This window comes from Macaca fascicularis, chromosome 6 (genome assembly GCF_037993035.2).
Source record: "Macaca fascicularis isolate 582-1 chromosome 6, T2T-MFA8v1.1".
Lineage (NCBI taxonomy): Eukaryota > Metazoa > Chordata > Mammalia > Primates > Cercopithecidae > Macaca > Macaca fascicularis.
Window position 1 is genome coordinate 186,562,023 of NC_088380.1, and position 19,793 is coordinate 186,581,815.

Consider the following 19,793-nt stretch of genomic DNA (forward strand, 5'->3'; position numbering starts at 1 on the left):
CTACTTGGGAGGCTGAGGGAGGAGAACTGCTTGAACCCAGGAGGTGGAGGTTGCAGTGAGCCGAGATCGTGCCACTACACTCCAGCCTGGCAACAGAGCAAGACTCCATCCTGAGAAGAAAAAAAAAAAAAAGAATACTGTCTTTATCTATCTATTATCTATTAGGCGGCACCCGGCCGCCTAAGGTCACTTTTCATTAGCAATCATGATATTTGGCCAGGCATGGTGGCTCATGCCTGTAATCTCAGCACTTTGGGAGGCCGAGGTGGGTGGATCACTTGAGGTCAGGAGTTTGAGACCAGCCCAGCCAACATGGTGAAACCCCATCCCTACTAAAACTAAAAATAAAATATTAGCTGGGCATGGTGGCGTGCGCCTGTAATCCCAGCTAATTGGGAAGCTGAGGCAGGAGAATCGTTTATACCCAGGAGGCGGAGGTTGCAGTGAGCAGAGATCATGCCACAGCACTCCAGTGTGGGCAACAGAGCGAGACTCTGTCTCAAAAACAATAAGAACAACAACAAAAAACAACAAAAACATACTTCAGACAGATCATAGATGGCCACCAGGAATGGCATACAGCTTCCCTTATTTCATGGCCTACCAAAAAGAGAATACTACAAAACCCAAGGAAGTCTTTCATTTTTTTTTTTTTGAGACAGAGTTTTGCTCTCGTTGTCCAGGTGGGAGTGCAATGGCGCGATCTCGGCTCACTGCAACCTCTGCCTTCCGAGTTCAAGCAATTCCCCTGCCTCAGTTGCCTGAGTAGCTGGGATTGTAGGTGCCCACCACGATGCTTGTCTAATTTTTTGGTATTTTTAGTAGAGACGGGGTTTCACCATGTTGGCTAGGCTGGTCTCGAACTTCTGACTTCAGCTGATCCACCTGCCTCAGCCTCCCAAAGTGTTGGGATTACAGGCGTGAGCCACCCCACCCGGCCTCTTTTTTTCTTTCTAAAGTTCTTGCCTACTCCTGGAAGTCCTTATTTGATTATTTGAACAGGAAAAGTTAGGAGAGATGATGGATAATTCCCAGTTAACATGGATGCTAACTCCTTTCACAAGAAGACCTTGATTTTGAGGACATTTAATGAGCCTTCAGAATTTAAAGATTCACAATTTTAAAAGTGGCTCCTGGTTCCTTTGAGGATCCCCATCTCCATGTCACTGAAGAGACAAGGTTTGAAGCCTGTGAGGAAGGGAAGGGTGTGCCACCGGGTCCCAGCAGGTCTGAATTGAAGGACATAAGGTTTATTCTGATGGCAGAAAGGAAAGGAGAAGAGCATCTGAAAATTTTTCAGATTTTTCCACATCACGAGCATTTGTACCACACTGGCTGTGAATCACACTGGGTGTGAATGTCAGTGGGTCCCTTCTGGCAACCAAGAGGAATGTTAATATTCCCCAAACCAAGGAAGCTAAATCTTGTTTTTCCCCATGGAAATTTCAGTCTGGCTTCTGTGATACTCTGTTAGTGACATTTGCCCTTCCCTGAAACAACATGGTGTTCTCTGTGCTAATATAGTTTTAAAAAAGAAGTTGGCCAGGCATGGTGGCTCATGCCTGTAATCCCAGCACTTTAGGAGGCTGAGGCGGGAAGATCACCTGAGGTCAGGAGTTCGAGACCAGCCTGGCCAACATGGTGAAACCACGTCTGTACTTAAAATGCAAAAATTAGCTAGGCGTGGTGGTACACTCCTGTAATCCCAGCTACTCGGGAGGCTGAGGCAGGAGAATCACTTGAACCTGGGAGGCGGAGTTGCATTGAGCTGAGATCGAACCATGGCACTCCAGCCTGGGGGACAAGAGTGAGACTTCGTCTCCAAAAAAAAAAAAATCTGAAAAGAGGCTGGGTGCAGTGGCTCATGCCTGTAACGCCAAAACTTTGGGAGGCTGAGGCAGGTTGATCACAAGGTCAGGAGTTCGAGACTAGCCTGACCAACATGGTGGAAGCTGTCTCTACTAAAAATACAAAAATTAGCCAAGTGTGGTGGCACGGGCCTGTAATCCCACATACTCAGGAGGCTGAGGCAGGAGAATCACTTGAACCTGGGAGGCGGAGGTTGCAGCGAACTGAGATTGCACCACTGCACTCCAACCTGGGTGACAGAGCAAGACTCCATCTCAAAAAAAAAAAAAAACACTTAAGAAAGTCACTTTGAGAGCTTGTGGCAGGCAGATCACTTGAGGCCAGGAGTTCAAGACCTGCCAGGACAACATGGCGAAACCCTGTCTCTACAAAAAATACAAAAATTAGCTGGGCGTGGTGGCACCAGCCTGTAATCCCAGCTACATGGGAGGCTGAGACATGATAGTCACTTGAACCCAGGAGGCAGAGGTTGCGGTGAGCTGTGATCATGCCACTGCACTCCAGCCTGGACGACAGAGTGAGACTCTCTCAAAAAAGAAAAAAAAAAGTAACATAAATGTTAATTTGACTTTTTGGTTTGTATTATAGGTAAAATTATAAACTTACGGTTTTATATTGACATAGAGCTGTAAATTAATTTATAGTGGGTTTATGTTTATAGACATTGATTTATTATTTTTTTACTTTAGTTTTTTGAGACCATGTCTCACTCTGTTGCCCAGGCTGGAGTACAGCAGCACGATTTTGGCTCATGGCAACTTCTGCCTCCCAGGTTCAAGCGATTCTCTTGCCTCAGCCTCCAGAGTAGCTGGGATTACAGGACCCACCACCATGCCTGGCTAATTTTTGTATTTTTAGTAGAGATGGGGTTTCGCCTTGTTGGCCAGGCTGGTCTCGAACTCCTGGCCTCAAGTTATCCACCCGCCTCAGCCTCCCAAAGTGCTGGGATTACAGGCGTGAGCCATCGCGCCTGGCCTATATACATTTAAACAAGACTGTGTGGTGGGTTAATATTTTGAAATGTTAGCCAGTGTATGGTTGTTTTTTCAGGCTGACTAAGCTGTGTAAAAAGGTGAGTGGGCTGGGCACACTGGCTCATGCCTATAATCCCAGCATTTTGTGAGGTCAGGGCGGGAGGATCCCTTTAAGCCCAGGAGTTTGAGACCAGCTTGGGCAACACAGGGAGATCCCATCTCTGCAAAGAAAACAAAGAAAAAAAAAATGAGTGAAAGTGCCTGATCAAGAAAGGGAGGTTGAAGCAGATGTCAGTTGGCTCTGGAAGACAGCAAGAGCCACTACACTGCAATCCCAGCTCGGGATAGCATGAGGCAAGGCAGTACTCTCTTCCTCTCCTTGGGTTCTTTGACATCCCTATGTACTTTCCTTGAGGTAGTTTCAGTATATCTCTCTTCTTTATTATTATTTATTTATTTATTTATTTTATTTTTTTCGAGGCAGAGTCTCGCTCTGTCGCCCAGGCTGGAGTGCAGTGGCACGAACTCGGCTCACTGCAAGCTCTGCCTCCCGGGTTCATGCCATTCTCCTGCCTTAGCCTCCCAAGTAGCTGGGACTACAGGTACGCACCACCATGCCTGGCTAATTTTTGTATTTTTAGTGGAGACAGGGTTTCACCATGTTGGCCAGGCTGGTCTAGAACTCCTGACCTCAAGTGATCTGCCCGTCTCGGTCTCCCAAAGTGCTGGGATTACAGGCATGAGCCACTCTGTCCAGCCATCTCTGTTCCTTATAACCAAAAAGAGCCCCCAGTTTAAAAGCTCTTAAAGGTCTGGGCACAGTGGCTCACATCTGTAATCCCAGCACTTTAAGAGGCCAATGTAGGAGGGTCACTTGAAGCAGCCCCTGGGCAACAAAGAGCCCCTGTCTCTACTTATTTGATTTTCTAGAGACAGGGTCTTGCTCTGTTGCCCAGGCTAGTGGAGTGCAGTGGCATGATCACGGCTCACTGCAGCCTCAACCTCCTGGGCTGGATCTGTCCACCTACCTCAGCCTCCTGAGTAGCTGGCACTCAGGCACATGCCACTGATTTTTTATTTTCTGTACAGATAGGGTTTTGCCATGTTGCCCAGGCTGGTCTCAAACTCCTGGGCTCAAGTGGTCTGCCTGCCTCGGCCTCCCAAATTGCTGACATTACAGGCAAGAGCCACTGTACGTGCACATAGTACCTAATGATTCCTTACAAACCAGTATGAAAAAGACAAACCCTATAGTGGAAAAATGGACAAACGACATGAATAGAGAATTCACAAAGGAAGAAATATACGTATGGTTAATGAACATGAAAAATGTTGGCCAGGTGCTGTGGTTCATGCCTGTAATCCCAGCACTTTGGGAGGCCGAGGCAAGTGGATCACCTGAGGTCAGAAGTTTGAGACCAGCCTGGCCAACATGGCGAAACCCCATCTCTACTAAAAATACAGAAATTAGCCGGGTGAAATGGCACATGCCTGTAGTCCCAGCTACTCTGGAGGCTGAGGCATGAGAATCGCTTAAACTCAGGAGATAGAGGTTGCAGTGAGCCAAGATTGTGCACTGTACTCTAGCCTGGGCAACAGAGTGAGAATCTGTCTCAAAAAAATAAAATAAAAATAAAAATTAGCCACGCATGGTGGTGCATGCCTGTAGTCCTAGTGACTTGGGAGGCTAAGGCAAGAAGATTCCTTGAGCCCAGAAGTTTGAGGCTGCAGTGAGCCATGATTGTGCCACTGTACTCTAGCCTGGCCGGGAACTTGTCTTAAAAAAAAAAAAAAAAAGGTTTAATTTCACTGTAATAAAATAAACTTCAATTAACGTAGTTACATATCTCTTTCTTTGTCCATCATTCTGACAATGCCAGATTAGCATGAGTATAGAGAAACTATAGAGAAATGACCATTACCAGCCTAACTATTAAGAAAGTAATGGACTGGGCGTGGTGGCTCACGCCTGTAATCCCAGCTACTCAGGAGGCTGAGGCAGGAGATTCGCTTGAACTCCGGAGGCCAAGGTTGCCGTGAGCCGAGCTCGTGCCATTGCACTCCAGCCTGGGCAACAAGAGAGAAACTCCGTCTCAAAAAAAAAGTAATGAGAGTGAACAATATAGTCAGGATGGCTAAAGGTGAGCCCGAGAAACCAAAGGGCAAGATGTCTGCTTATGTCTTCTTTGTGCAGACGTGCAGAGAAGAACGTAAAAAGAAACCATCAATTTTGCAGAATTTTCCAAGAAGTGCTCTGAGAGGTGGAAGACAATGTCTGGGAAAGAGAAGTCGAAGTCTGATGAAATGGCAAAGGCGGATAAAGTACGCTGTGATCAGGAAACGAAGGGTTATGGACCAGCTAAGGGAGGCAAGAAGAAGAAGGATTCTAATGCCCCCAAAAGGCCACCGTCTGGATTCTTCCTGTTTTCTTCGGAATTCTGCCCCAAGATGAAATCCACAAACCCCGGCATCTCTATTGGAGACATGGTCAAAAAGCTGGGTGAGATGTGGAAGAACTTAAATGACAGTGAAAAGCAGCCTTACATCACTAAGGCGGCAAAGCTGAAGGAGAAGTATGAGAAGGATGTTGCTGACTGTAAGTCGAAAGGAAAGTTTGATGGCGCAAAGGGTCCTGCTACAGTTGCCCGGAAAAAGGTGGAAGAGGAAGAGGAACAGGGAGATGAGGAGGAGCAGAGGAGGATGAATAAACAAACTGTTTATCTGTCAAAAAAAAAAGAAAGTAATGGATAAAAATGTGAGTGCGCCCTCTCTCTGTGTGCCCACTTTCTCCTTCAAGCAAAAGCTGGGCATGAGCAAGGATGAGGGTGGCTTTGCGGGAAGGGTGGAGAGACAAGTTAAGCTATGAGAAGAAGCTGGATACAAAGGACAAATGGATCAACAATTTTGCTTACTGTTTGAAATATACTGCCTATTTTGAAAAAAGCACAAAAGCTAAAGCTAAAATTTCTTTTTCTTTTTTTAAAATTTTTATTTAGTTTATTCATTTTTTTTGAGACAGAATCTCCCTCTGTCTCCCAGGCTGGAGTGCGGTGGCGCGATCTCAGCTCACTGCAAGCTCCACCTCCCAGGTTCACGCCATGCTCCTGCCTCATCCTTCCCAGCAGCTGGGACTCCAGGCGCCCGCCACCATGCCTGGCTAATTTTTTTTTTTTTAGTAGAGATGGAGTTTCACTGTGTTAGCCAGGATGGTCTCGATCTCTTGACCTCATGATCCACCCACCTCGGCCTCCCAAAGTGCTGAGATTACAGGCGTGAGCCACTGCGCCAGTCCTAATTTTTATTTATTTATTTATTTATTTTTTGAGACGGAGTTTCACTCTTGTTGCCCATTCTGGAGTGCAATGGCGCAATCTCGGCTCACTGCAACCTCCGCTTCCCAGGTTTGAGCGATTCTCCTGCCTCAGCCTCCCAAGTAGCTGGGATTACACCATGCCTGGCTAATTTTGTATTTTTAGTAGAGACGGGGCTTCTCCGTGTTGGTCAGTCTGGTCTCCAACTCCCGACCTCAGGTGATCCACCCGCCTTGGCCTCCCAAAGTGCTGGGACTACAAGCGTGAGCCACCACACCCGACCTATTTTTATTTTTTTAGACAGGGTGTTACTCTGGTACAGTGGCCTGATCTTGGCTCACTGCAGCCTCCACCTCTTGGCCTTAGACAATCCTCTCACCTCAGCCTCCCGAGTAGCTGGGACTACAGGCTCAAGCCACTATGCCCAGCTAATTTTTGTATATTTTGTAGAGATGGGGTCTTGTCATGTTTCCCAGGCTGGTCTTGAATCCTGGGTTCAAGTGATCCACCCACCTTGGCCTCCCAAAAGTGCTGGATTACAGGCATGATCTACCTCACTTGGCCTGATTCTTTGTTGAAAAAATCATATGCATGTTTAAAGAAAGTGTCATTTTTTTTTTTTTTTTTGAGACTGTCTGGCTCTGTCACCCAAGCTGGAGTGCAGTGGCACAATCTTGGCTCACTGCAACCTTCGCCTCCCGGGTTCAAGCGATTTTCCTGCCTCAGCCTCCCAAGTAGCTGGGACTATAGGTGTGCACCAGTATGCCCGGCTAATTTTTGTATTAGTAGAGACAGGGTTTCACCATGTTGGCCATACTGGTCTTGAACTCCTGACCTCAGGTGATCCGCCCGCCTCCCAAAGTGCTGGCATTACAGGCGTAAGCCACTGTGCCTGGCCAAGAAAGTATTTCTGCTTCTAGAGTTACAGGTCCCCTCTCCAGCATTAACCTCTCCTAGCAGTTTCTTGTATATCCTTCTAGTAAGCTTGTTTGGCCAAGCGTACATGTGTGAGAATACATCTCCCTTTCCACTGTGAAAGGAAACACACCTTTCTCTGTGCTTTTTCACATAACACTAAATCTTGACTGTTGCTCCATGTCAGAATGTAAACAGGCTGTAAACCTCTTGTTACTGCACTCCCTTTATTGCTTTTCACAGATACTGTGTTTTTTTACAAATTGAATGTGGCAACCCTGCATCAAGCAAGTCTATAAGCACCATTTTTCCAACAGCACGTGCTCACTTCTGGTCTCTGTGTCACATTTTGGGAATTTGTACAATATGTTTTCATTATTATTCTATCTGTTATGGTAATCCAGGTTGATGTTACTATTGTAATTGCTTTGGACCACACAAATGGTGCCCATGTAAAACATCTATTTGTTTTTATTATTTATTTATTTAGAGACGGGTTCTCAGTCTGTTGCCCAGGCTGGATGGAGTGCAGTGGCCCGATCTTGGCTCACTGCAGCCTCCTCAACCAAGAAGGAGTCAAGGATACTCCTGCTTCAGTCTTCCTAGTATCTGGGTCTACAGGTGTGCACCATGCCAGGCTATTTTTTTTTTTTTTTAGATGGAGTCTCGCTCTGTCGCCCAGGCTGGAGTGCAGTGGCGTGATCTCGGCTCACTGCAACCTCTGCCTCCCGGGTTCACGCCATTCTCCTGCCTCAGCCTCCCGAGTAGCTGGGACTACCGGCGCCTGCCACCACACCCGGCTAATTTTTTGTATTTTTAGTAGAGATGGGGTTTCACCATGTTGGCCAGGATGGTCTCGATCTCCTGACCTCGTGATCTGCCCCCGCCTCGGCATCCTAAAGTGCTGGGATTACAGGCGTGAGCCACGGCGCCCGGCCATGCCAGGCTAATTTTTTTATTTTTATTTTTGTAGAGACAGGGGTCTCACTATGTTGCCCAGGCTAGTCTTGAACTCCTGGGCTCAAATGATCCTCCTGCATCAGCTTCCCAAAGTGCTCAGATTACAGGGAGAGCCACCGCACCCAGCCAGTTCTAACCTCTTTGCTGGTCCATTCTGGATGGAAGCAGTTCCTCCCCCTCGGAATCCCACTGAATTCTCCATAGTACCACAGTCTTTTGGCACTTACCTTTGCAGGAGTAGCTCTTTTGCTCACAAATGTGGTTCCTGTAACTACATTTTTTTTTTTTTTTTTTTTTTTTTGAGATGGAGTCTCGCTCTGTCGCCCAGGCTGGAGTGCAGTGGCCGGATCTCAGCTCACTGCAAGCTCCGCCTCCCGGGTTTACGCCATTCTCCTGCCTCAGCCTCCCGAGTAGCTGGGACTACAGGCGCCCGCCACTCGCCCGGCTAGTTTTTTGTATTTTTTAGTAGAGACGGGGTTTCACCATGTTCGCCAGGATGGTCTCGATCTCCTGACCTCGTGATCCTCCCGTCTCAGCCTCCCAAAGTGCTGGGATTACAGGCTTGAGCCACCGTGCCCGGCCCCTGTAACTACATTTTAAGCTCATTATTTGGATCGTGTACCATCCAGAATTTTATTCTGCTTTGAATAGCTGCTTCCCCAGGTAGACAGGAAACCAAAATTCTCCTACACAAATTTTGGGGCTGAGGGCAGGGCGCCTGGCTCATGCCTGTAATCCCAGCACTTTGGGAGGGGCGAAACAGGTTGATCACCTGAGGCCAGCCTGGCCAACATGGTGAAACCCATCTCTACTAAAAATACAAAAATTAGCCGGGCGTGGTGGCAGGCGTGTGTAATCCAAGCGACTCGGAAGGCTGAGGGAGAATCGCTTGAACCCGGGAGGCGGAGGTTGTAGTGAGCTAAGATCGCACCACTGCACTCCAGCCTGAGCGACAGAGCAAGACTTCGTCTCAAAAAATAAAAATAAAAATAAAAAATTGGGGAGCTGAGGGTTGGATGATACTAACTCATGCAAACACCAAACCCTGCCTTTCTTCCCCTTCCAGGTGGCAAGAGGGCTTTGAGATCAGTGATACATCCGCTGATTCTAGTGTTTTCCACCCAAGTTTTCAAGCCTGTGGGTGTCCAAACAGAGGACAAGAGATCAAGATCTCTAAAGGTCTAGAAAAACCCGGGGCCACTTCCATTTTGTGAGGTTCTCAGCATACTGAAAACTGAAGACGTGCTAAGAGTGGGTTACTAAAATGGTGGCGTATCTGAAATCTTTCCACGGCACCATGCCTTCTCTCATCCTGTCATCCCTGTATCTCAGGGCTCATCCTCTGCCCTGACCCCTAATCTCACTTCAGGAAACATAAATTGAAAGTTCAGATAACCTCGGATTGTGTTACTCTGGATTGTGTGTTATGCTGGGCGACGAGGCTGCGCAGGCTCCTGCGCCGAGCCATGACTCTGCAGGAACTGCGGCGCCGGCTCACACGGCGCGGAGCGGGGCACGGCTGGCCGGCCAGGCGCCCGCGCTGCGTTCTGCTCACGCCCATAGGGGCCCGCGTTCGCTGCAACCGGCCCTCCTTGATGGCTGATCGTCGCACTCCCACCCCTCCCGCCTGCTGCCGTTTGCCCCGTCAGCTAAGGGCGCGCGATGCGTCCCAAGTCTCGGCTCCAGCAACCAGACGGGTGAGGGCCGCTGGGGGTTGGGTTGGAACGCCCCCGAAGGCACCACGGCAACCGAGCGCGGGAACGCCTGTTAAGCCAGCCCCGCCCCGGGACGCGCGCGCCCGGCGCTCTCGATCCAGCGTGGCCCGCCCCTCACCTCCCGCCCAACCAACAGCCACTTCCTGCCTCACTCCCGACCAATCGTCACACTCCACGAAGAATAGCCGTAGGGGGCGTATGGGACGGTGCGTAGAGCGATGCCCACGCCGGCCAACCGGATGTCGGGGCTTGCGCGGGTGGGCGGGACTTGGCGCCGGCTGTGGCTACTGAGGGGCCAGGGGCGGGCGCAGGGCCGGGCTTAGTGCGGTGGGGCTCGCTCGCGCGGCAGCGGTGTCCGAGGCCTGTTGGTTCTGCGGCACGTGACGGTCGGGCCGCCTCCGCCTCTGTCTTTACTGCGGCGCGGGGCCAGGTGTGCGGGCGGGAAGGGGCACGGGCAGCCCCGCGGTCCCCGGGAGGCTAGAGGTGAGACGGGAGACCTGAGTGCGTCCTCGGGCCTGTGAGGACCCCGGGGGCTGGGAGCGCCTCTGCGGCTGAGGGGTCGGGCGTGGCCGGGGACTGAGGGGTCGGGCTGGCTCTTGAGGGCCCAGGCCCTGTCCGACGCGCCCGCGGTGAGCGGGGAGGCCCGAATTCGGGCCTCTTTGGTTGGGGAGCGGGCCCAGGCCGCGCGGCCGGGGTCGGGAGGCGTGGCAGGTGGCCCTACAGCCTTCCTTGACCTCTGGGAAAGCTGACTTATTCCTATGGCTTTGCTTCTAGGGCTTTCTTAGGCCTCTTTGCCTGCTGCCTGGCAGCCGCGAGGTGGGCTGGAGTAACTGGGTAAAAGTGTGGAGTGGAATCGGGCCTGCTGGGTACCCCTAGCAGTAGGGAAGGATGGTGTTAGACCGAGGGGGAATGTTTAGGATTAGCGTTACAGTTTAGTATTTGAAAATCCAAAGAGTAGACTGGACCCTAGCTCCCTGAAGAGAAAGGGGAATGTACTAGAAGGAGAACACGCAGTGGTTGAGAAACTTGACAGTTACAGCACCTATTCTGGAGGAGAGTCATCCAGTTGGAGATGGACAGGGCGTTAAAAGCAGGAAAGCACCCGAAAACTCATCTCATGCATCTGTTTTTACAGGGGAGGCCTAGAGGTATGAAATGACTGGCCCAAGGTCATGCGATTAGTTTAATGATGGTGCTGGGATTATAGTTCAGGGATAGGCAGTGCAGTGGTTAACGTTAAGGCCCTGGCTCAAGTCTTTCATTGGTCATTTGTTGCTCTGTGAACTTCGGCAGGTTTCTTACCCTTTGTGCCCCCGTTCTTGTCAAGTGATGGATATAATAATACCTGATGGATCTGTGAGGATTACATTCAGATATGTATACAATAAGGGAAGTCTGACATTTAGTAACTGCCCTATAATTACTGCAATACATTATTATAATCTGAATGCCTTTGGACCAATACACTGCCATCCTAGTGAACTGGTTCAGTCCTGTTTCCCAGGACCTGAAGTCACAGTTATGGTGATGGAAGAAACTGGGCATTGTGTATTAACTGTTAGGTATGACACAAGTGATTGCTGGTTGAGGGAAGTTAAACTGAGCTTAATATTAAAAGATTGAGAGGACAAGATGAACTATAGTTAAGTCTTTTTACCTCTGATTTAGGAAATGGAATATTTTGCTTAATTTTTTAATTAGATTTTTTTAAGGGGGAAGAATTTTATTGATCTTTAAAATCATTCTGTATCTCAGTCTTTTCCCAATATTGTTTGAGGGTCATGAATAGAATCAACTGCCATGTTAATCAACTGTTGTACATTTGGTGTAATTATACTTAGAGCAGAGGTAAAGGACTATGTGGGAGTTCTTTGCATCAACCAGGGTGCACAAACAAGCCAGGTAACTGGGTCATGAGAATGCCCGAGTGAACTGTGTGTGGGGTCAGTGTTGCACAACAGAAATTTTCTGACTTGGCTGCAGGTGGGTGTCAGCATTCCCCCACACCTTACTATCTTGACTCCACAGTTCATTTAGCGCATTATCTTCTCAGGGCCACAAGGGGTAAATGTTTTGACAAAAGTCGTTGCTGCCGTTTTGGCAATCACACTATTGCATCCTTGTAGTTAGAGTTCTCTTTGCCCTGGAAGACAGCTTAAGGGGATGAAGTGGCAGTTGGTGAGCATGAATTGCAGGCTCATGAAACTTGAATTGTGGGCCCAGTATGGTAGCTTTTTTTTTCTTTTTGAGGCGGAGTCTCGCTCTGTCACCCAGGCTGGAGTGCAGTGGCACGATCTTGGCTCACCGCAAGCTCTGCCTCCTGGGTTCACGCCATTCTCCTGCCTCACCCTACCGAGTAGCTGAGACTACAGGCACCCACCACCACACCCGGCTAATTTTTTTGTATTTTTCAGTAGAGACGGAGTTTCACCGTGTTAGCCATGATGGTCACGATCTCCTGACCTCGTGAACCACCCGCCTCAGCCTCCCAGAGTGCTGGGATTACAGGCGTGAGCCACCACCGGTAGCTTTTGTCCTACTTTTGTTTCCGTAACTTTAGGAATACGAAGTCTGCTGGGTTCTTCACCTTTAGGGGGCAATTGGGAGGGGCAGATAAAACGATGAACATGGAACTAGTTTAAAAAGTGTAATGAATTGGCTGGGCACGGTGGCTCTCACGCCTGTAGTTCGAGCACTTTGGGAGGCTAAGGTGGGCAGATTACTTGAGGCCAGGAGTTGGTGACCAGCCTCGCCAACATGGTGAAACCCTGTCTCTACTAAAAATACAGAAAAAAATTAACCTCTAGCTACTCTGGAGGCTGAGGCAGGAGAATCACTGAACCTGAAAGGCGGAGGTTGCAGTGAGTGGAGATGGTGCCATTGCACTCCAGCCTGGGTGACAGAGTGAGACTCCATCTCAGAAAAAAAAAAAAAAAAAGTGTAATGAACTGTGGAAATAGAATACATAGTTCATAATAACGCCTAGGAAATAATGAAAGTACCTAAACACAGTTATAGCCTATATAGCTTATGGTGAAACTTGTCAGGAAAGTCCTGGTTGAATTCTTTGTTACTGCAACAGATGTACTTTTTTTTTTTTTTTTTTTTGAGACTGAGTCTCCCTCTGTCACCCATGCTGGAGTGCAGTGGTGTTATCTTGGCTCACTGCAACCGCCGCTTCCCGGGTTCAAGCAATTCTCCTGCTTCAACCTCCCAAGTAGCTGGTACTACAGGCACATGCCGCCACGCCCGGCCCATTTTTTTGTATTTTAGTAGAGATGGGGTTTCACTGGGTTGTCCAGGCCGGTTGCGAACTCCTGAGCTCAGGCAGTCCGCCTGCGTCGGCCCCCCAAAGTGCTGGGATTACAGGTGTGAGCCACTGCGCCCGGCCCTACTTTTTTTTTTTAGAGACAGGGTCTTGCTCTGTCATCAGGCTGGAGTGCAGTGGTGTGATTATTGCTCACTGCAGTCTTAAACTCCTGCGCTTATTGATTCAAGTGATCTTCCTGCCTCAGCCTCCTGAGTAGCTGGAACTACAGGCGGATGACACTACTCTTAGCTAATTTTTTTTTTTTTTTAATTTTTCACAGATACTTCACTTTGTTGCCCAGGCTGGTCAAGCTATCATCCTGCTTCCTCCGACTCCCAGAGTTCTGGGATTACAGGTGCGAGCCCCCATGCCAACCAGGAGACCAGAAATTAAGCTCAGCTTTCTCTCCCTTCTTCTCTCCCTCCCTCCCTTTCTTCCTTCCTTCTTTTTTAAAACTGTGGTATCTGTTTGTGAATTGCTTATTTTACTTAGCATATTGTCTTCAAGGGTTCATCCATGTTATAGCCGGTGATGGGATTTCCTTCCTTTTTGAGGTTGAATAGTATTCCGTTGTATACCTGTACCACATTTGGTTTACTCATTCATCCATTGATGGACATTTGGGTTGCTTCTGACTCTTGGCTGTTGTGAGTAGTACTGCTATAAACACGGGTCTGCAAATATCTCTGAAACTCCGCTTTCTTTTTCTGTTTATTTGTTTGAGACAGTCTTACTCTGTTGCCCAGGCTTGAATGCAGTGGTGCCATCACAGCTGACTTTTTTATTTTTTTGAGACAGTCTCACTCTGTCGCCCAGGCCCAGTGCAGTGGCATGATCTCAACTCACACTGCAAACTCCACTTCGTGGGTTAAAGCAATTCTCCTGCCTCAGCCTCCTGAGTAGCTGGCCACCACGTCTGCCTAATTTTGTATTTTTAGTAGAGTCAGGGTTTCTCCATGTTGGTCAGGCTGGTCTTGAACTCCCGACCTCAGGTGATCCACCTGCCTCGGCCTCCCAAAGTGCTGTGATTACAGGTGTGAGCCACCACGCCCAGCCTGCCCAGCTAATTTTTGTATTTTAGTAGAGATAGGGTTTTGCCATGTTGGCCAGGCTGGTCTTGAATTCCTGACCTCAGGTGATCAGCCTGCCTTCGTCTCCCAAAGTGCTGGGATTATTGGCGTGAGCCACTGTGCCTGGCGTATTTCTTATTTTTATTTTTATTTTTTGAGGAGGTGGAGTCTCTCTCTGTGGCCCAGGCTGGAGTGCAGTGGCGCCATCTCGGGTCACTGCAACCTCCGCCTCCCAGGTTCAAGCGATTCTCCTCTCTCAGCGTCCTGAGCAGCTGCGGCTACAGATGTGCACCACCACGCTTGGCTAATTTTTTGTATTTTAGTAGAAAGGGACTTTCACCATCTTTCCCTAGCTGGTCTCAAACTCCTGAGCTCAGGCAGTCTACCAGCCTCCCAAAGTGCTAGGATTACAAGCATGAGCCACCCCACCCTGCCCAACGGCTCACTTTAGCTTCAACCTCTCAGGCTCAAGCTTCTCCTACTTTAGCCTCCTGAGTAGCTGGGACAACAGGTGTGTGTGCTACCATGTCTGGGTGAAGTTTTCTTTTTTTGATTTTTTGTAGAGACAGGATCGTGGTTTTTGTTTTGTTTTGTTTTGTTTTGGTAGAGACGGGGTCAGGCTGTGTTTATGTTGGCCAGGCTGGGAAATAAGGTCTTAATCGAGGGAGTTGAAGATTCTTGGGGGAATGGCACGTAGAGCAGCAGTGGAGGGAGAGGGTGCTGATTGCTAGCTAAAGACTTAGACATTTTTGCAGACATGGACTCATGATAGTTTTTGGGTGATGAGTCTGTCTTGTTGTAGGATAGCTTGAAAGAGGAGGAAGAAACTAGAGGCCATAGTAATATAAGGTAACATTTAAGTATCCTGATGTCAGTAATGGAGAAGAATGAAAGACTAGGATTGATCGGGTGACTGTGTGGGCAGAGGATGTGAGGAGAAAAGGACATCTTGTGTGTGTGTGTGTGCACATTTCTAGTTGTATATCTTCTACTTGTTTTCTCCCCCACCTTTTAGCTGTGCTTTCTCAGGGCCAAAAATGAAAATTTCCCTGTTACCAACCACATCATCTTGTGCATCTGTGTAGCTCAGTTTTTATTTCTTTAGATCTGTGGTCCTTGGAAAGAGAGCCCACTACCACCCAAGACACGTCTAATATAATACACAGGGCACTTACGTGGTTAGAAAATAAGAGATAAAAGTAGCTTGTTGGCCAGGCACAGTGGCTCACTCCTGTAATCCTAGCACTTTGGGAGGCCGAAGCGGGCAGATCACGAGGTCAAGAGATTGAGACCATCCTGGCCAACATGGTGAAAACCCGTCTATACTAAAAATACAAAAATTAGCTGAGTGTGGTGGCACACACCTGTACACCTGTAATCCCAGGTACTTGGGAGGCTGAGGTAGGAGAATCACTTGAACCCAGGAGATGGAGGTTGCAGTGAGCCGAGATAGTGCCAATGTACTCTAGCCTGGTGATAGAGTAAGACTCCATCTCAAAAAAAAAAAAAAAGTAGCTTGTTTTGTCTAGGTGCAGTGGCTCACGCCTGTAATCCTAGCCCTTTGGGAGGCTGAGGCAAGCAGATCACCTGAGGTCAGGAGTTTGAGACCAGCCTGGCCAACATGGCGAAACCCTGTCTCTACTAAAAGGACAAAAATTAGCCAGGCGTGGTGGCGGGTGCCTGTAATCCCAGCTACTCAGGAGGCTGAGGTGGGAGAATTGCTTGAACCTGGGAGGCGGAGGTTGCAGTGAGCTGAGATGGTGCCACTGCACTCCAGCCTGGGCGACGGAGGGAGAATCCATCACAAAATAAATAAAGTAAATATATGAATTTTAAAAGTAGCTTGTTCTTAGTTTAATATTCTTGTTGAGTTCTAAAACACTAATTTGAAAACATGTCTATTGATGGTATTTGAGCAACAGTATCCATATTAAACCTTTAATGTGAGAGGAATTATTTTCTGTGTTATTTATTTTTTTTTTTTTGAGACGGAGTCTTGTTCTGTCACCCAGGCTAGAGTGTAGTGGCGCGATCTTGGCTCACTGCAGGCTCTGCCTCCTGGGTTCAAGCAATTCTCCTGCCTTAACCTCCCAAGTAGCTGAGACTACAGGCACCCACCATCGCGCCCAGCTAATTTTTGTATTTTTAGTAGAGACAGAGTTTCGCCATGTTGGCCAGGCTGGTCTTGAACTCCTGACCTAGTGATCCACCTACCTTGGCCTCCCAAAGTGCTGGGATTACAGGTGTGGGCCACGGCGCCCAGCCATCTCTGTTATTTCATTGTAATGTTTTAACAGGTACCCATTGTAAATTAGTGTAGGAAAGGGCTTTTGTCTGTTGTAAAACACTTTACAAATGCAAAAGTTTGTTGGAAATTGTATTTGAATGCCTCACATCTGTGTAACCAATCCTCTCTATATGAGGATGGTTGTGTATGTTTCAGTTTTATTTTGAAATTTTCTAGAAATGGAATCTTCTAACTGATTTTAGGGAAACCCTTTATCCTCTCTAGGCTGTCTTTCCTTATCTATAGATAAGGAAATAATAAGTTCTTTTTAGCTCTGTGATTTGAAAGCTTTAATTTTATTTTATTATTTTTTTTTATTATTATTTTTTTTTTGAGACGGAGTCTCGCTCTGTAGCCCAGGCTGGAGTGCAGTGGCCGGATCTCAGCTCACTGCAAGCTCCGCCTCCCGGGTTCACGCCATTCTCCGGCCTCAGCCTCCCAAGTAGCTGGGACTACAGGCGCTGCCACCTCGCCCGGCTATTTTTTGTATTTCTTAGTAGAGACGGGGTTTCACCGTGTTAGCCAGGATGGTCTCGATCTCCTGACCTCGTGATCCGCCCATCTCGGCCTCCCAAAGTGCTGGGATTACAGGCTTGAGCCACCGCGCCCGGCCGAAAGCTTTAATTTTAAATGAGAGAGAGGTAGTGGTCTTTATGAAGTTTGATAAGTGGTAATACATTTAACTGATTTTGCTCTTTTTATGTGTAGATCATGGAAGGGAAGTGGTTGCTGTGTATGTTACTGGTACTTGGAACTGTTATTGTTGAGGCTCATGATGGACATGATGATGATGTGATTGATATTGAAGATGACCTTGACGATGTCATTGAAGAGGTAGAAGACTCAAAACCAGATACCACTGCTCCTCCTTCATCTCCCAAGGTTTGAAATGGTCTTTGAATCTATTCCTTTTACCTCTTGAGATGATAAAATTTTGAAGATAGCCAGGTGCAGAGACATGTAGTCTCAACTACTCAGGAGGCCTAGGACAGGAGTGTGAGTCCAGCCAGAGCAACACAGGGAGATACCATATCTAATAAAATATAAAAGAAAAACATCGTGAAGATAAATTTGGAACATTTTCAAAGGCAAAGCAAAATTTGCTAAAATACTTACTGATCTCTCTGGCAGCCTTTGTTATATCTTGCTAGAGGCCAATTATATGGGTTGAATTTGAAGGCTAGCTATGAAATTTTTGTGACAGTTGAAAGCAGACCAGGATAAATGATTCTAGGTAAAAAGGCATGTTGCTGAAAATTTAAATTTTTAGTTCATTTATATATTTAACACAGGTCACCTACAAAGCTCCAGTTCCAACAGGGGAAGTATATTTTGCTGATTCTTTTGACAGAGGAACTCTGTCAGGGTAAGTGTTTTCCAGAGAAATATATCTTAGAGGCAAACATCATGTAAATAAGATGGGATAGTGGATTCCTTTTTGGATAGCATCTTATATAGTGAAATGTCTAACTTTATTTTATTTTATTTATTTATTTTTTGAGACGGAATTTCGCTCTTTTGCCCGGGCTGGGGTGCAATGGCGTGATCTCAGCTCACCACAACCTCCACCTCCTGGGTTCAAGTGATTCTCCTGCCTCAGCCTCCGAGGTAGCTGGGAGTATAGGCATGTGCCACCATGCTAGCTAATTTTTGTGTTTTTTTTTTTTTTTTTTAGTAGAGATGGGGTTTTAACATGTTGGCCAGGCTGGTCTTGAACTCCTGATCGCAGGTGATCCACCTGCCTCAGCCTCCCAAATTGTTGGGATTACAGGCGGGAGCCACCGCACCTGGCTTGAAATTTCTAACTTTAATATCTTCAGTGTTAACATCCATGTAGGAAAATAGTCCTTTGGAATTTGTGGTTTTTACTTCCACTCCTTTCCCTCCCCCACTCTACCCTATATTTTGTTCTTTGATTGAGGAAAAAAAAATCTTCTCTTGATCTTGAAACATCAGTGGAATTATCTCTTAGGTTTGGTACTTTTTCATATAGGTTTGTGAGTTGAAGGTAATATATTATCATTAGTTGTGTGACAGATTTAAAGGTTGGAAGTAGAGTGGTTAAATAGGCTAAGAGCAGAATAAGTCTTATTTTTATGAGTATTTACATAATTTTCCCTCGCAAGACAACTGTCATTTTTAAGACTGATTTTGGGATTTGTGTTACTTACAGGTGGATTTTATCCAAAGCCAAGAAAGATGATACCGATGATGAAATTGCCAAATATGATGGTGAGAATTCCATTTGGTTTAGATATAATAGCAGATAGAGGTTTGACATGTTGTCTCCATGGCATTTCCTAGACTAGTTTAAAAGGAAATCGTAAGCTTTAAGATTTTTCCGGCCGGGCGCAGTGGCTCACGTCTGTAATCCCAGCACTTTGGGAAGCCAAGGCAGGTGGATCACGAGATCAGGAGATCGAGACCATCCTGGCTGACACAGTGAAACCCCGTCTCTACTAAAAATACAAAAAATAAGCCGGGTGTGGTGGCGTGTGCCTGTAGTGCTAGCTGCTGGGGAGGCTGAGGCAGGAGAATGGTGTGAACCTGGGCGGCAGAGCTTGCAGTGAGCCAAGATCACACCACTGCACTCCAACCTGGGCGACAGAGAGACTCCATCTCAAAAAAAAAAAAAAAAGAGTCTGGGCATGGTGGTTCATGCCTGTAATCCCAGCACTTTGGGAGGCCGAGGCGGGCGGATCAGGAGGTCAGGAAATCGAGACCATCCTGGCTAACACGGTGAAACCCCGTCTTTACTAAAAATGCAAAAATATTAGCCAGGCGTGTTGGCGGGCGCCTGTAGTCCCACCAACTTGGGAGGCTGAGGCAGGAGAATGGTGTGAACCCAGGAGGCAGAGCTTGCAGTGAGCAGAGATCGAGCCATTGCACTCCAGCCTGGACAACAGAGCGAGATTCCGTCTCAAAAAAAAAAAAAAAAAAAAGATTTTTCCATGAAAGTTTTGCCACCTTTGTGCGTTGCCTAATGTTTCTTTTCTTTTATTTAAGGTTCGGGGTGCATGTGTAGCCTTATATTTAATAGGATTAGATCTGTTTAATCACCCGTGCTGCTGAATGTTGGAAATAAGTAATTTCAAGACAGTATAATATACTACAGTTTTATAAAACCATATCCTAATAATATTTGCCAAATAAAGTATGTTTGTTTATTTATTTACTTTCTTGAGACGGAGTCTCACTCTTGCTGCCCAGGCTGCTGGAATAGAGTGGCGCGATCTTGGCTCACTGCAACCTCTGTTTCTTGGATTCAAGCGATTCTCCTGCCTCAGCCTACTGAGTAGCTGGGATTACAGGTGCCCATCACCAAGCCCGGCTAATTTTTGTGTTTTTATTAGCAATGGGGTTTCACCATGTTGGCCAGGCT

At 47.4% G+C, this 19,793-nt stretch overlaps 1 protein-coding gene and 1 pseudogene across 10 annotated transcripts in view; both read left to right on the forward strand.

The window, feature by feature from the left end:
• The first annotated feature begins 3,493 nt into the window (after positions 1-3,493).
• Positions 3,494-6,274, forward strand: LOC102138295 (high mobility group protein B3 pseudogene; annotated as a pseudogene).
• A 3,785-nt stretch (positions 6,275-10,059) lies between these two features.
• The window catches only part of CANX (calnexin), a 33,782-nt gene continuing 24,048 nt past the window's right edge, over positions 10,060-19,793 (forward strand). For 2 of the 10 annotated variants that reach the window (XM_065545950.1, XM_073995005.1), the window contains exons 1-6: positions 10,060-10,227; positions 12,159-12,268; positions 13,335-13,409; positions 17,120-17,293; positions 17,704-17,777; positions 18,585-18,643. In XM_065545950.1, the coding sequence (XP_065402022.1) occupies positions 17,123-17,293; positions 17,704-17,777; positions 18,585-18,643 (304 nt within the window). In that variant the 5' untranslated portion in view covers positions 10,060-10,227; positions 12,159-12,268; positions 13,335-13,409; positions 17,120-17,122. The remainder of the gene's footprint in view (positions 10,228-12,158; positions 12,269-13,334; positions 13,410-17,119; positions 17,294-17,703; positions 17,778-18,584; positions 18,644-19,793) is intronic. The other 8 variants (XM_015452368.3, XM_073995004.1, XM_005558771.4 and 5 more) reach the window with 5 other exon arrangements.